Source organism: Cynocephalus volans, chromosome 9 (assembly GCF_027409185.1).
Source record: "Cynocephalus volans isolate mCynVol1 chromosome 9, mCynVol1.pri, whole genome shotgun sequence".
NCBI classification, from domain to species: domain Eukaryota; kingdom Metazoa; phylum Chordata; class Mammalia; order Dermoptera; family Cynocephalidae; genus Cynocephalus; species Cynocephalus volans.
In genome coordinates this window covers 55,843,151-55,860,574 of record NC_084468.1, presented here as the reverse complement: position 1 = coordinate 55,860,574, position 17,424 = coordinate 55,843,151, and the positions used below count along the sequence as shown (strand labels likewise).

Sequence of the window (17,424 nt, the reverse complement as noted above, 5' to 3'; positions counted from 1 at the left end):
ATTCAGTTTATTAATTTGTTGATTTCAGGCATGCCTACCCACTTAGCTCATTCTGTCTTTTAAAATCATTATTGACGAGTTGATAAGTTTGAATTTGTTTCCGTAGATACATTTTTCAAGGAAAAATGCCAGATTTTAAAACTGATTTATGACACATTTTATTATTTTATACAATAAAACTATAATATGTCTTTTTAAAAGTGGAATAGCAATAAATATATAAGCAGCCCTGAGATGTATGTTTTCCTTTGGTTTTTAGATTATGTTCATCATGCTATTTAACTAAGAAATATTTCTCTATTTGTGTATCTTTTATCTGATATGCTGCTTTGATTTTTTCAATCCCCAATTCATTTTTCTGCACTTGGATAATTAAAAAAATAAATGAAGAAATGATCCATCTTTCTTTTTAAAAAATAATTACTAACTCCAATATTAAAGGGGAAAAAAACTATGAATTTTTTTTCCCAAGGGAAAAATAGCTATGAATTTTTTTTTCCCAAGGGGAAAAATCTCCTCTTTGCCATTCACATTTAGTGTTGTTTATAGATGCTCAATTGTCTATGGATTTCCCTGTGAAAATATTTATATAAACTAGAAAGTTGCAAGCTCTTTCTCAAAAGTGATTTTATTTGTATTGTGAATTGAATTTGAACTTATAAATATTTTTTACTATTCCATGGGCAATAAAGTAATCAACTTCAGTTTTATTTCAAACACAGAAAATTAATTGTCACTTCTAGCGGTATTGCTACATCATACTCATGAATTTTAAAGGTGTTTTAAACAACTCACACTCCTACTTGATTCTTCTTCTTTTTCTCACTAACATACTATCAAGGAAATGTAACAAGATTTTGATTCAAATTATTTTTGCTGAAAGTTGATATATTCTGTCATATTTATTTGACTAAAGAACCATAGCTATTAGATTAAATTTCTGAAGCTCTATGCTACATATTTTATCCTTTCTAAACCATTTTTTCTTGTGGTTCTGCATAAAAACAGAGATGCTTCTATTGCCCAATAGATTTCCCATGATCTTGATCCCAAAGTCAGGAAACTGAGCAAGGAAGGAGGGGGGCTCTAATCCTCCAGCAAGGGCCCACAATTACATCTTTTGAAAACAAATATCTAGTTCATTAGGTAATGAAAAAATTTCTCTTTTCTTCGTCAAAATGACCTCATGTGGCCCTATATTTTATGCTTTATAATTTTAACCCTTATAAAGGGGAAAATATTTATTATAATCAGAGAGTTCTAATCATAGGTATTAATTTGGCATTAATTAGTATGTGAATCACTCTGGGCCTCAGTTTATGTCATCATCAAAATAGCGTTATTGGTTTGTATAATTATGTTGTGCACACAGTGTGTAAAGGGAAAACTGATATTAAATATGGCTGTATTTCTAATCTATTCTTTCTGTTCTATATTAGCTTAGTTTTCACACATTTCAGGATCACCTTTGAATGAAAACAAAATGTCTTTCAAAGCATTATGACCCAAGATGATGATTGCTCATTTATTGGACTCTTCATTGTTTAAGCATTTGGGAGACCAAGGGAAAGGCAGGCGGGCTGGGGACTGATATTTGTACTCAACATGCACTGGTCTCATAATACAGTATTTCATCCTAATGAGAAATGGCTTCTAGTTTACAGTAACACATCAAAGGCAGTAATAACAGACAGACAGACAAGAAAGTCTTTTTCCCAACAAGACTAAAACACATCAATTTTCTGGCATTAATCATGTTCCTAAGTCACTTAACCTTTGAGGATTTTCTGGTCCAGTTTCTCTCATAGGAAATGTCCTGGACTGAATGTATTAGGTAATGACAGACTTCTGCATGAACAGACAAATGAGCTCAAGTGTACATCTAATAAGAGGGAAGAACATAACTATTTTATGAAAGCATAGAAAGTCTTGTAAAATGCTATAGAGAAGAATATCAGTAATTGTTTGTCATGCACCTGGGGAAGATGTGAAAACAAGTAATTCAGTCAGGTTCAAACTTGAGCATATTTTGCCTAATTTTAGTCAATATGGTGAAATATAAATATATATGTGAAATAAAACTAAAAATCTGATATTAAAATGTAAATTAATACAATAAACTAGACACAATAAACAGATAAAACAAAATAGGTTTGCTATGTTTGATGTTTCTGATTTTTCATAAAGTATTTTATCTGATTTTGGCAGTAGCGGAAAGCATCCAGAAGTTCTAGACTTTAGGTAAACATATTTTGAGTTGGCAATTGGAGTGTGTTGCTCACTGGTTAAAACGGGTAAAATGCCTGCTGAATTCCAAATGTTCCCAGGCACTTTCTAAGATCATGGGCAAGTACTGCTCTTTTAAAAACATCAATGAATTAGTAATTTGAGGTCAGGATATCTTCAGTGAAGTTAGCAAAACATAATGTGTAAGCAAGACAATCAGCATACACACATGCACTGAAAATCATAATTAATGACATCTAAAATTATTTTGAATAAAATTTGAAGCCTAGGATTTATTTTGTCTTCGGGTATTTCAAAAGACATAAAAAATGTGATATCGAATAATAATGAACAGCTATCTCTATATTCAAAGAAACATTTAAATGATAAGCAAGGTCTTCCTAGAAAGTTATGCTTTGATCATGTCAGAGTAAAGCTGGAGGCAGTTGATTCCTTGCCAGATTTTTACATCACTCTGCCAAAGAAAATCACTAAGATTGCCAATATTATTTGACTGAAATATGAAATAGGTATAGTGACATTAACTGATATGCTATATTCTGGACTTTTAATTTGTACAGAAAGGTAAATAAGACTAGTGAGTGATGAAACAAAAAGTGAGTATTTTGAAAACATGCGCTCAGGGATAAAATATCTAAACTAAGCTATAAGTTATAACTGGTAAAATGTAATGATAATAAAAAAATAGTTCCACAGGTTAAAATGCAAAACTAAACTCATAATAATTGTATTAATGATTGGAGTAAGGAAATGTCTTTAAATAAATGCTTAGAGCTTTTTAATAAAAAAATTACTGAAGACTAATTTTCAAAAAATCTGCAATTTTATAAACTTTCCTTCTAAGTTGAATTTATAAAATTTAGACAACTTACACAGAATAATATTTTTTGTTGTTTTTAACATAATACAAATTATATAATCATTTCTTTACCATGTTTGAATTATTTCAAATTTTAAATTGGTGGGGTCTCTGGACTATGGAGGGATATGTAAATGTTTGATATGAATTCATTCATTACGTAGAATCTACTTGGTGCCCAACTCTGTGTCCTGTAGTGTCAGACTCTGAGATACAATAGACAATAAGACAGTCATGGCCCTACCCTCATATCTGTTTTTCTGAGTATTCAGATAAATAGAGAAGAAAAGAAAGAATTGTGTTTGGTTAAATGATGCCTGAAAGAATATGTGAATTAACTTCCACAGAATGGGTTTAGCAGTTAATGCAGTGAATCAAGTAATCACACACATAAATCCACTATCAAGGACAGAGACATGCTGACATGAAGACAGAGGAAGTTATGGGCAGGATTGATGCTCATGTGGTCAGTGTCATCCTCTGTGAACTTGGGCAAATCCTTTCTTTTGTCTGCTTTTCAATTTCTTATTTCTAAAAACACAACAATTACAACAATTCCTTGAACTTGTTAAGACAAATGAACAGATATGATGTAGTGGGGGGTGGGGTGGGGAGGAGAGAGTGGCAGGGGGGAAAGGGGAATGGGTAAAGGGACATAAAAATCAACTGTAATATATATTGAGAAGTTAAAATTTAAAAAAAGTGAACAGTAGGACCAGATCTTTTAGGTCCCTTTCGAATATTTTATATTGCATATTAGATGACTAGGGCAGAGAGTTTCAATTCTCACTCTGAACTGCATAGTCAGTGTGCCAGAGGTTGGATTTCAGTTTATACATCTAGGTATTGTAAGATGGGGGATTAAAATTGGGGATTCATGCTGGTAATCTTTCCTCCGTATAAGACCAATCAAATATTTTTATTCTAGTACAAAGTTTCTTACCCCTGCCCCTCAACCTCACTAGATTACTCTTGATGTAGAAGCAAGATAGAGACATACTAATGAAAACAGAGCTGGACAATGGGCACCCCTTGTTAACTTCAAAAGTCAAATCCATTCTGTTCACATGATGCTTTCTGCTTAGGATTTAGGAAAATAACATAAGGGGAGGTTCTAGTCTAGGCTGTGTGTCCTTAGTCAGTATTTTCAAGTTCTGAAGGAAAAAGAGGTAATCTTTAGGCTGGGGGATGGGAAATGAGACAGGTAGGAGACGGAAGGAGCTTGGGCCAAGAAACTTAATAGGGCACTGAGAGGCAGGCAGGGAGAAACTAGATCTTTATGGCTTGGATTAGAAAAGTTGGTAATTCCATGATACACATGGATATGAAAATAAATCCTTTTGCTATCCTGCTTCTCTGATGAATGTGGTTGACATGGCCAGGCACAGGTTTGGAATGCAACTGGCTTGGCATTTTCAGAGCCCAGAGGAAAAGAGTAAGCCCAAGCGTCTGGGAGAGAAATTAAGCCAACCCAAGCTGACTGTGTAACAAGTTTTTAAATCTTAAGGCAAAAGAACAGAAAATAAGGAGGATGCAAACACAGAAAAAGGCATGGGCTCAGAGGATGGGCCTTGGGGAGTTGCCAGAGCTGAAGAGCATAGCTACAGCTGCCATGTTGAAGTCAGTGGCCCACTTTCAAATATACCCAGGCTCATCACTTGTGGTAATCGCGGGATCAACACATGCTTTTATTAAACCATGAAATCATAGGAATTCAAACAAAATTGAACAGAAAATAGTATGTTTTCTATCTGTGCTCTTTATTAAATTACTGTAATCTCCTTGACACATTTGCAAAAGTGTCTGGGAATATGCCTGCCTCATTCTTAAATTCGTGGTGAGTGTCATTCTCTCTTCATCTCCTTATTTCTTTTTCATACGTGATTTTTACGGGGGGCAGCAAGATGTCTTCTTTGTATTAAAAGGGAAGAAAACTTGGAAGAATTCAAAATTTTATTTCAGACCTAAAATAAATGAGACATTTTTGTTCATTCTTTAGTGTATTTGTCTAAATGAGAGCAAATATGGGGGATGAATGTAATACCTATTTGATGCTTTGAATGGCTTATTGCCATAATTATTTAAAGTCTTTCTATTTGATCATTAGAAATATAAAATGTAAGTCTTCATTTCCACTTTGGATACTTGAAAAGAAAAGAAAATCTCACCATGACAGATCCTAAATTCAAAGAAAATTAGTTTTTCTTTTCTTAATTGAGAATATTCAGAGAAACAAGATGCTCATGAACATTTTTTGAAATTATCACCTGAAGCAGTAACTATTAAGCTGTTTTGGCAAGTGCTGCTTGTTTGCATTTTTAATAATATTTGTGGTATTCTGGACTTTCTACAGAAAAAGACTAAATTACTTAGTTTACAATCTTGGAGGATGCTGCTATTTTGCTTGCTTTTACTTGCTAGCAGGAACCTACTGGCATAGATGATGCAGGAATAGGGCTTTTACAAGTGATTCAAGGCAAAGGATTTAAAATCAATTTGTGTTTTGTGTTTGAAGATTACTATAAAATAAATATTTAACACAGAAATAATGCAGCATTTTGATTTTCTTTTTTTACAGAAGGATATTGATACTTATTTTCCCTTTTTCTAGTACAAATAATACATACATACTTAATCCTTTTACAGTGAATTGATCATTTTTACTCTTTTTGCTTGGCTAGTTTAAGTGTTCTTTTGCATGAAATATTAATCTTGACATTTGGGAGCCATTCATAATAAAGAGATTGATGGACTTGCTTGGGGAAGAAAATGTAAGTAGTTTAATGTAGTTTAATGACAGAGTGATAGAGCTAGTTTAGAAAATCACAGGCTAAGTAGAATTTATACACATTTTGGGAGGACAAGAACGAGATTAAATGAAGGAACTACGGCTTTGCATAACACCATAATGTGAAAGTTGTTAGGTAAGATAATATCTTGATGTTTCTTTCTTGTGAGTTTAAGGATCTCAGAAGTTTTACCTCATTAGCACCTTTTACTTATGGCTGTCTGATGGGAGCTAGAATTTCAAGAGAGTCCATCTGATGTACAAGATTTATTCGCAACCCTTCTTCTTCCACAGTTTTCACGTCTTTGCCAGTTGAACAGAATCAAAAAAGGATGCTATGTTTAATTTTATGTGTAAAGAGATGAATTTCTAGGAAGTGTATTGTGTATAATAATGTCTGAAATCATACATTCTGAATTTATTGAAAGTCAGTGTGGTTTCATTGCTTTGTGAGTTTCAGGGGCATTTTAAAGATTTAAAACAAAATTATATATAGTTTTGTTTTTTTTTTTTTACCACAGATTCAATGTATGTTTAAGAAATTCCTTAAGTTATAAAATCTTTACGAAGAATAAACATTTGGTTCTATACTGTTTAGGAAGTGGTTGTGGTACACTGAAATTCTCAAAACTGGAGTATTTTACGGGAAAAGAGTTAGGCTTATATCACTTCTTTGACTAAATAATATTTTGGAAGCCATATAAACCACATATGCTTTAAAAAAAAAACAACAACTCAGGTTCTGAAATAAAATGATGCATTGGTAAGAAAGAACTAATATGTTCCTCGGCTATACCATGAAGTCAGTTAGTATTCAAAATGACAAGGCTATTCATATTATGATCTATAATTTTATCTCCATTTTATATTTGTCTCTATTTGTATATCTGTGGATAAATCTATGAAGAAATATTTAGCTATCCAATTCATGAAAGAGTGCTGACTAGATGGGTTCAGTGAAATAAAAATCCATTATTAATTTTAAACTAATAGATTTTTTTCCACTTTTATCACATTGATGTATTATTTGTAACATGAAAGAGTTAAATAAATGACTGTTTTCATGTTACATTTTTCTCCCTTCTTTCCCACATTTTCTGTCCTCTTGTTTTCTTTTTTAGTTCTTTTTTCCTCTTAAACGTTGTCTACCCTATGTGTTTACATACTTATCTTTCTTCCAAATATACACACTTTCCCTTCTCTACTTCTTGTTTGCTTTAGGTACATTTAATTTCTTAATAAATTTTTACTCTGAAATACATGGTTTCTTTTTCTGGGGCGTATCATTCATAAGTGTTCATCTTTGAGTTATGGTGGAGACTATTCTGAATAATAATTTTTAACTTCCTTAATTTAAAAAGGGAAATAAAAACTTTTGTGATTCTCCTCTCCCAAAGATTCATATTGAGCTCTTCCTCTCAATACTCTATATCAAGGCTACAGACATTTCGAAATCTGAATTAGTTTTCTTTGATGATTTTTGCTCCTGGCTACTTTCTATTTCATCGTTTTTAAAATCTTTCTATTTTATATTGTACAGTGGGAAGAGATTGGTGAAGTTGATGAAAATTATGCCCCTATCCACACATACCAAGTATGCAAAGTTATGGAACAGAATCAGAATAACTGGCTTTTGACCAGTTGGATCTCCAACGAAGGTGCTTCCAGAATCTTCATAGAACTTAAATTTACTCTGCGGGACTGCAACAGCCTTCCTGGAGGACTGGGGACCTGTAAGGAAACTTTTAACATGTATTACTTTGAGTCAGATGATGAGAATGGGAGAAACATTAAGGAAAACCAGTACATCAAAATTGATACCATTGCTGCTGATGAGAGCTTTACAGAACTTGATCTTGGTGACCGTGTCATGAAACTGAATACAGAGATCAGAGATGTAGGACCTCTAAGCAAAAAAGGATTTTACCTTGCTTTTCAAGATGTCGGTGCTTGCATTGCTCTGGTTTCTGTGCGTGTGTACTATAAAAAATGCCCCTCTGTGGTACGACACTTGGCTGTCTTCCCCGACACCATCACTGGAGCTGATTCTTCACAGTTGCTCGAAGTGTCAGGCTCCTGTGTCAACCATTCTGTGACAGATGAACCTCCCAAAATGCACTGCAGTGCTGAGGGGGAGTGGCTGGTGCCCATCGGAAAATGCATGTGTCAGGCAGGATATGAAGAGAAAAATGGCACCTGTCAAGGTAAGAGTTTGCCTGCGGATCTGCAGGGGCTGTCTGCTTGAGCTGGATCATGTATATGTATGTCCTCCAATGATTATGAGCAAATGACCTTTTACTTTGCTAATTTATGGAGATTATTTCTCTCCAAGTTTGATTTCTCTCTTCTCAGAATTTTAAAATTTCTGGCAATGATGAAAGATTAAATGTAATATTTTATTGGCTATACATAATTAATGCTCAGAGAGTGTCTGTCTGACTTGCAGTGTAATATTTCATATTCATTTTGCTTTTAGAAGTTTTATTTTTGAACAACCCAAACTGAGGGATTAGTAACTTTCTTTGCATGATTATTGTCTCCTATTGCTATTTTCTCTCTGTGAAGTTGTTTCCTAATCTTTACTTGCTATATAAAACTTAAAGGCAAAATCTTAAATGAGACTTATTTTTGCATGCTTTTCACTGCCTTCTAGAATCTTTTTAGAAATAAGTTCAGCCATATGAATGTCACAGCAAAACATTTGTAAGCTGACAAGACTTAGTTTACTATGTTGTTATATAAGGTTGTTATGACATGCATGCTTTAAAAAATTTACAGATCAATTTTAAATGCAAAATAAGCAGTGTCCCACAAAAATAACTGTTTAGAGATAAAGCCAATACAAAAAGGTCATTTCAAAGCAATTTGCACTTGGAGATTTTTTTCCATTTTAATTTTTCTTTTAAATTGAAACTTGATCATGCATGCTTCCCTCTTTTTTTGAAAATGCCTTCATTTTTCCCAGTGTGGTGAGTTGCCCTTTTAAACTTGGATAGTTATCAATGGCTCTCTGGAACATGATAGAACTTTATGAGTTTGTGAAAAAGAAGAACAGCTTAAGGGGAAGAACACAAACATTTTCCTAAAAGAAAATTATTTGTTCTTATGAATCTGAACTTTTTACTATGATGTGTGCGTACTAAATAGGTATTGGGAGTTAATGTGTATTAACTTAGGGAAAAACCAATGCTGAGCTGTCTCTTAGTCCCACCTAGTAGCTTCAGATGCATTTTTTTCCTAACTCCACTATATATTATGGGACTCAAACTTGCTTGTTTGTCCAGGCTCGACTGTAGATTGATTATAGGTACAGGGAAACAAAACTAGGAAAATTACCCGTAAATCATGATGGCTTTGGCTAACTAATTCTCTATGGAAATACGTTGCACTGTACTTCAATTTCCTTTTTCAGCATTAGTTCCTATCTTGTATCCTTACGATACCATTTGCAATTAATTCTATGGTTCTTTTTTCCATGTAATCTACAGCTCTCTACATCTGATTTGTGTATATATGTATATTTGTACATATACACACACACACATACTCATACTCATATGTATCTGAAAGTTTTGTTAAACTGAAATTACATTTCTGAAATTTAAATGCTTATAAGTTTGTCAGAGAAATGAATCATAGTTTGTTCAGGATTGGATTTAAAGGTAGGTTCCAACTAACATTATCTTAACTTTTCTTTTTGAGCAGCCATAAGGTTTAAGGTGAACTTATGTGGAACTGTAGGATCAGAAGCAGGAGTTAAATACAATCCATTGAATACTTTTCAGTCTAAAATATTGTAAATATGAATCTTACTGATTATTTCTAAAAAATGGTTTGTTAGTATTGTAAAGCAAATCCTCTATTTGATTACTTATTTACATCATTTTACAGAATATGCAGTTTCTCTAGTTCAGACCACAGTGACCTTTGTCTTCATGCAGTCTTACAGAGGGCATGAGAGGCCTCTGCATTTTTAAGAGGATAAATTTTGATTGTTGATGAGATTGAAACATTCTGCTGGTACTTATCATGAACATGTCTTGGGAGAGTAGTGTTCTGACAGAATGTTTCTTCATGCAAGCATTTGACACACATCATTTCTTCTTTCCTCACACTCTTAATAATTGAGTAGAGGCCTAATTGAGAGACAGTGGCATGAACTGAGAGGTTGCATTGTAGAAAACTTTACTAAAATGGACTCTGTCTTAATTTGTGCATTTATCACCCCACTGTGGTGGTAGGATCAATGGCTGCACGTGTCATGCAGTCTGTAGACTACACAGACCTGAGGGTGTTCTGCACAATATAGTGTATACGCAAAATGCCTCTTGGTGTTTTACAATGTACAAAGAGTATGTGGCCACTAAAGGAGGAATTAGGAAGAATTTCAGATGTTTATGACTTATTGAATGACTAACTCATTGAATGAATACATAAATGTTTAAGGTTTGCTTTGGACAATTAAAGTATAGCAGATATCTTGAGATATTTATATGTATTCATAATATGTATATGTAAGTGTAACTATGTGTGTGTCATATAAAATGCCACCATGACTCTAACTCATGCTATGACCTTAACGTGCTATCTTCAGATGTGCTGTAAGTGGGGATATTGATGATTTGGAACTATCCCTCTTGATAGGCCAGAAGTCTACTATTCTTGAATCTCCTTCCTACTCACTACCCAGTTCCAATGCATTATAAAGTATTTATAGAATTTACCACCCAACTATCTCTTAAAATCATTCACTTCTATTACCTTTTTCCTTCTATTTAGAAACATTCCTAGTTGGAACTTTGTTTTTAAATATAATGAATGGTTTTATATATAGTTTTGATTTTCAAACCCTGTGTATGTATTACCTATAGAAATATGAAAATCTGTTGTTGTTTCACACAGTTTCACCTTCCCCCCACCACACAGACACACACACTTTATACACCTCAATAAATTACTTTAAGAAAATGTTTTTATAAGAGCCTAAAACCCTGCATGGTTTTGCTCCTATTATTTCTCCAGACTAGTCTTAAATTTAAATAAATAGTCATATATTTTTCCTTTATAAAACCATTTAGAGTTATGATTTTGTACCTGTTTGTTGATTTATTATTTGATTAATGATACTCCCCACCCCTATTGGACTATATACTCCTTGTACTCCTTGACAGCAGGGGTGATGCATGTTAACTCAAGGAATGGTAAAGAAATCAAAAGGCAAGGGGAAGGAAGAGTGAATTCAAAAGGGAGTCAAGAAATGTACAAAGGCATAAGAACACTGTTTTTTTAAAAACTGTGTTTTGTTGATTGATTTTGTTTGTTTTTATCTGTAGAAAATCTCCTTGGTCTGGTAATAGACAAATATGCCCTTTAAATTGATCCTTTCTTAGTCCTAAGACTCTCAGGCTGAATTCTCAACTTCCGGGTATTAAATCATATATGATTGGTACTCCATTTATAAACTGTTATAAGGGCCATCTTAGTAAATATTATAGGACCCAGAATACTACATATTTAAGTATAATTATAATATGACCTTACTACCTAATGACATCTAAGTATTTAGTTTCTTTGATAACCAAACTATGTTAGGATTTAAGTAAGGATAAAATTATATTAAGAAGCAAAAATTTGAATATATCTGTTGTAATCATTACCACATATTAATATTTACTGAGTCTGTGCTGGAAAGTGACTGGGTAGTCGCTGTCAGAGCATGCCCATGTAATGTAACCTGTTATATGTGCAGGGTACGGTGGAGTTGACTCAGGGCTTGTTAGAGAATAAACCTTTAGGTTCAGAATGCTAGGCTGCTCATTAACATGTGGCCTCTACCAGACGACAACGAGTGATACAGAAGTCCTGGTAAATTTAGCAATTCGTGATCTGTCATCTTCATACAACTGCCTTTCATTTATCTTCGTGTAAGAGAAATAGACTACCTGACTCATAACAATCTGGTTTTGACGAGGTAACAAAATACACTGGTTTCTATTGTATTAGTTTAAAATATAGTGTATATTTATTTTTGTAAGCCTTACTAATACGCCTAAAATTTCAATAATAAACTGTTTTATGTATACAAATTTATTTGAAATGTTTTTTTTCAGAAATAATGTCCCAAATCCATTTATTCAAGTATGTTTCCCTACTTGTTATTTATTACTATTTCTGATGAAATTCATGCTTTTTTTTTTTTTTATTCAAGAGTCATGTGAAAAAAAATTTTTTTTTTTTTTTTTTTTTTGAGTACAAAATGGTTAGCAAAAGCCCATTTTGGAAGTTTCTGCTTTTTATTGAAGTGAATGTGTTTGACAGAAGTAATTGAGTTCACATGAATCAAATGTTGCCTGCTGAGTTCTCTTGTGATTATGTTGCTGACTTACTCAAATGCAAGGCAAGACCACTAATCTTCATCAGTTGCTACTGGAATGAAGTAGTAGTTTGAAATTAGCCTTAGATAATTATAGTTTCACTTATATCAAATGGAGGAAAGAGATTTAGATTGTGGGTCACTGCCAAAACCAGTCAGTGTGAAGAAGGTATATAGTGCATGCAGAAATACAGGGTAAGGGGGGTAATACGTCAAGTGCTATGGAGAAAAAGCACTTATTAATTGTCCAACTGGGAGATGATTGCACAGCAAGGAAAATGTAGTGAAAATACCCAACTCATGAAAAAGCCTTGATTCAGAAACAGTACAGATACAGCAGGGTGTAGTGTGTCGATCATTCATAGTTCTGGTGCATATTTATGATTGAAACAAAATTGGCCGGAAATATAGTGTATTAGGTGTTCATGTAATTATGCATTGGAGAGCCTAGTTATTTTTAATTAGGCACATTACCAAAAAACACCAGAGGGGTTGAACTTTTGGTTCCATTTGGTATATTATATGCAATGAAAGGAAACTAATTTTAATTTCAGAATTTGAACCCGGGATAGCAATTATGGAAGTACAAAGTTACAAAGTATCAGTGTGGGGTGTGTGTGTGTGTGTGTGTGTGTGTGTGTGTGTGTGTGTGTGTGTGTGTGTGTGTGTGTGTGTGTGTGTGTGTGTGTGTGTGTGTGTGTTCTGCTGCTGGAAAAAGCCACAAAGGCAATTAAGTAGTTAAGTCATTCACCCATTTGCAGGTACTACATATGAGAATAATAAAAATAGGTGACTTTTTTTCTTTTGAACTGCTCCCTGGCGTACTACACTTGGATTAGTTCTATTAAAGTTCTAGAGCATACTCTGCATTTGGTTTTTGTTTTGGTTTTTTCTAAGTGAAGATTTCTCAGGTACTGGCACTATTGATATTTTGAGCCAGATACTCTTTTGTTGGCAGGGGTTGGGAGGTGTTATCCTGTTCATTGCAGAATATTTAAGAACTTCATTGGTCTCAATCCACTAGATGCAGGAGGACGCCCCACCTCCATTTTTACAGTAAAATATATCTTCAGATATTGCCAAAAATGCCCTGGGGGTAAAATCACTCCCACTAAGAGCCGCTAATCCAAAAATTCTCCCTCTCCCAAATGAACATATGTGCCACTAAAGGTAAATGTTTTCAGATACGTATATGGACTGGTTACCTTTATAAATGTGAAAATTTTTGTTTTAATTCTATGGAATGAAGGACGTGTACATTTTGAAATGTGACTAGTTTAACTTGAATACGATGGGAAATATGCTACTGGTGAGAGGCAGCATATTCTAGTGGTTTAAATGCAGATTCTGAGTCAGGATGCCTCGATTCAGGTCGTACCTCTGCCATTTGCCAGCACTGTATCCTTGTGCAAGTTACTGAATCTCTCTGTTCCTTGCTTTCCTCATCTCTGACTACCTCAATAGCAATCTTGTGAGATATGACGTGAAAATCACTTTAGCACAATTCCTAGCACACTACTTATTCAATGAAAATTAGCTATTTCTTATATCTCATTGAAAAATGTATTTATGGGAATATGTGTCTTCTATTATAAAATAGATGATATCTAAGGATTAGAAACTTTAGTTTTCTCTAACTAGGTAGCATATTCTTTAGCAATTTTATTTATCAAAGGATAATCCTACATTGGGTAAATAAAAAAAACGTGAATGTCATAGAACCTCTTTATAAAGATTTTGCTAGAGATGCAGCAAAACTGAAGTATTTGCTATCTGTTTAGATATTTTCATTTGTTCTTTAAGTTATTACTGTAGCAGACTCTGGATCCTGCAGTTAAAATTTCTGTATCCTAGGAATGCAGACATATATGCATACAAACATGCATATGGAATCACATCTATAGTTATAATTTATGAGAATTTCTAATGGTAGTGTGTGAGTACCTAGGGGTGGAGTATGCTGTTTTAGATAGGACAATAAGAAGTTTTTCTGAAAAGGGGATGTTTAACATAGACATAGAAAAAAATCATGCACAAAGTATGGGGGACAGTATAGCAAACAGAGGGAGCTTCCCCTGCAGAGCTTTATTTTAGTTTATTAATTTCGTATATATCTGTTTTCCTTCTAAAGGTATAATTTTAAAAAATATATTTGCATGTTAAAATCTGAGAAATGGAAGACCTGCTAATTTCTGAACTTACTGGCTAAAAGAACCTATTCTTACACATATTTTACGATCTTAAAGATAGAGCGTTCCTAATAAATATCTAGGGTCACATACATGCATATCAAACATAAAACAATCCAATTTAATTATGCGTGATATTGGTGGGTGGCTATTTGTAAATTGTTACATCTATGGAAAATATGAAAGCCTTTTTTATTTTTTATTTTTATTTTTAAGAACTTAGTGTTTCATTGTTCCAATAATGGTTAGTAACTAGTGAATCTTTTGCTGTATGTGGATAGAAAAATAGGACTGGCAGCGAAAGAAAGAAAGTAGAAGAACAAAACAAGTTATAATCCTTCCTGGTCAAACTTTTAACCTTGTTTGGCATTCTGACTTTCTCACTCATAGAAAAAAGTGTACTAGTGAAAGTCTTGAGGCTATATAAACTTTTAGTTTAGAACAAGTAACAAACACTGTAACTCATCTTTACAGAAATAGTAATAATTACTTTGTAAATTTTTACTTTGGATAGGTCTCTGGGATATTTCATTATGATAATGACAAACTCCATACTGTAACTGTGCAAATTAATTTTAACATTAATGCACTTGAGCTCATCATGATCATATGAATACAGAATTAGTGATTATATTGTATGTCCAAATGTCTCATACTTGTGCAAGACATCTCTTAATAATAAACACTTACTAAAATGATATGCATTGGATAAGCTAAGCCCCTTTTTTTGTAATAAATTATTATAGAAAGATAACTATCAGAAAAATATTTTAATGATAAAAATCTTACAAAAATCTTTGCGTACCTTAATACCTTACCTATCTTAATTGATATATTCAGAACTGATTTAAAATCCATGACATTTAAATGTGCTAGGAAACCAAAACATAGTCCTTTTGTATTGTTTGCTTCTTTTATTTTTCATGTACCAGCACAGGTACTTATATAAGTATATAAATCTGATAACAAAAATCAGTACAGCTCTCATGGGAAAAGTTGCATGTACAGAAAAATTCAGTGCAGTGCTGAAAACTCATTGTGATTTGGCAAAGATTTCAGTGTCAACTCTCAGATTCTTGGGAACTAAATGTTCAAAAAATGAATGCAACTGATGAGAAACAACGCAAGTAGTCAAAACTTGCATAAAATCATTAAATAGACTTCAGATATTAAAACTGACCTGTGAATAGCGTCAGGAGATATTTGTGTGTGCAGTATATTAAGTTGATACAGGTTTTAGTTCAAATCTTACTCTTCTAATTGGTGGATGTGAAGCTGTGGCCAAATTACAAAAGCAGATTGAGCCATACTTTCCACCTCTGTGAAATGTTAGATATTATAACATATTCCTGTAAAGTGTTTGTGTAAATGCACATAATATCTGCATACTTGGATATGGTACGTGAACCAACATCATTGACATCACCTGGGAATTTTTAGAAATGAAGAATTTCTTCATTTTTAGGAATGAAGAATTCTCAGACCCTGCTTCAGAAGAAACTGAATCAGAGTCTACATTTTAGCAGGATCCTTTAGTGTTTTTTAAGTACATTCAGGTTTGAGAAGCACTGATTTAAAGGACTCTTGGAGTGCTCTTTTCTTCATTTTACAGATTTGGAAACTGGGGTACAGATAAATTAGGAACTAAGAGTTCCCAGCTACAGGCTGTACAGTGTATGCCCCCTAACTTCACTGAAGCTTAATCACCACTGTAACTGTTGAGGGTGGGAAATCCTATTATGGTAACTGAAAGGTGGAGCCCTGAAGAGGTGATTAGATTGAGGACCGTGCCCTAGTGAATGGATTAAAAATGGTGGTCAGGGGCATTGTTCTAAGGGCTTTAACAGTAGAACACATGAGAGGTTAGTCTCTCTGTGTTTCTACCATCTTGCAGTGTGAGACACCTGTGTCACTGTTGCTACCACCAGATGTGTTCCTTGCAGTTTGGACTTCTGAGCCTCCCAAACCATAAGCAGTAAATTTAGTTTTTCATATAAATCACCCAGTTCCGGGTATTTTGTTATAAGCAACAGAAATGAACTAATACAGAAAACTGGTACCAGAGAAGTGAGGTGTTGCTTATAACAAATACTTGAAAATGTGAACGGAGCTTTGGAACTGGGAGTTAGACAAAGGTTGGAGGTGTTTGGAGGACTCAGAAGACAAAAAGACAAGGGAAAGTTTGCTACATTTTAGAGACTGTTTAAATGGTGGTGAGAACAATGCTGATAGAAATATGGATGGCAAAGACGATTCAAAAGAGGTCTCAGATGTACGTGAGAAGGGACTTATTGGAAAGTGGGGTAAAGATCATCATTGTTATGAACTGGCAAGGGAGTTGGCTGCATTCTGTCTATGCCCTAGGACTTTGTGGAAGTTGGAACTCAGGAGTTGTGAATTAGAGTATTTGTTGGAAGAAATTTCTAAGCAGCAAAGCATTAAGGAGATTGCATGGTTACTTGTAATAGCCTACTCTGAGTTATGGAAGCAAAGGCATGACATAAAGCCACAATTTAAAAGGGAAGTAACATGTAAAGATTTGGAAAATTTGCAGCCTGGCCATGTGGTAGAGAAGCAGAGAACATTTTTAGAAGAAAGATTCAATGATACTAAGAAGATTAGTACAAAAGGAAGGGAATATCAAGAGATGTGGGAAAAGGCCCTGAAGGCATTGCAGAATCCTCTGGGGCCAACTCTTCCATTTCAGGCCCAAAGGCCTAGGAAGAAAGAATGGTCTTGAGGAACAGGCCTGAGGCACCCTTCACAGGCTCGATGCTCAGGGCCACCTTGGGAAGCTGCTTCCAGCACCAGCCCCCAACTGCTTTGGCTGCTTCAGCTGTGGCTAACTTGGGCCCAAATGTGGCTGGACTAGAAGCTTTGGAAAATACAAGCTGGAAGCCTTGGTGGTGTCCACACAGTGTTAGGTCTTGTAGGCTTGCAAAGTGCCAGAGTTCTGAAAGCTTGGGAG

General features: G+C 34.1%; 1 protein-coding gene across 4 annotated transcripts in view; it reads left to right on the top strand.

Annotated features, from left to right (window-relative positions):
* The window catches only part of EPHA5 (EPH receptor A5), a 350,421-nt gene that overhangs the window by 66,195 nt on the left and 266,802 nt on the right, over positions 1 to 17,424 (top strand). For all 4 annotated transcript variants that reach the window (XM_063108762.1, XM_063108760.1, XM_063108761.1 and 1 more), the window contains exon 3: positions 7,435 to 8,098. In XM_063108762.1, the coding sequence (XP_062964832.1) occupies positions 7,435 to 8,098 (664 nt within the window). The remainder of the gene's footprint in view (positions 1 to 7,434; positions 8,099 to 17,424) is intronic.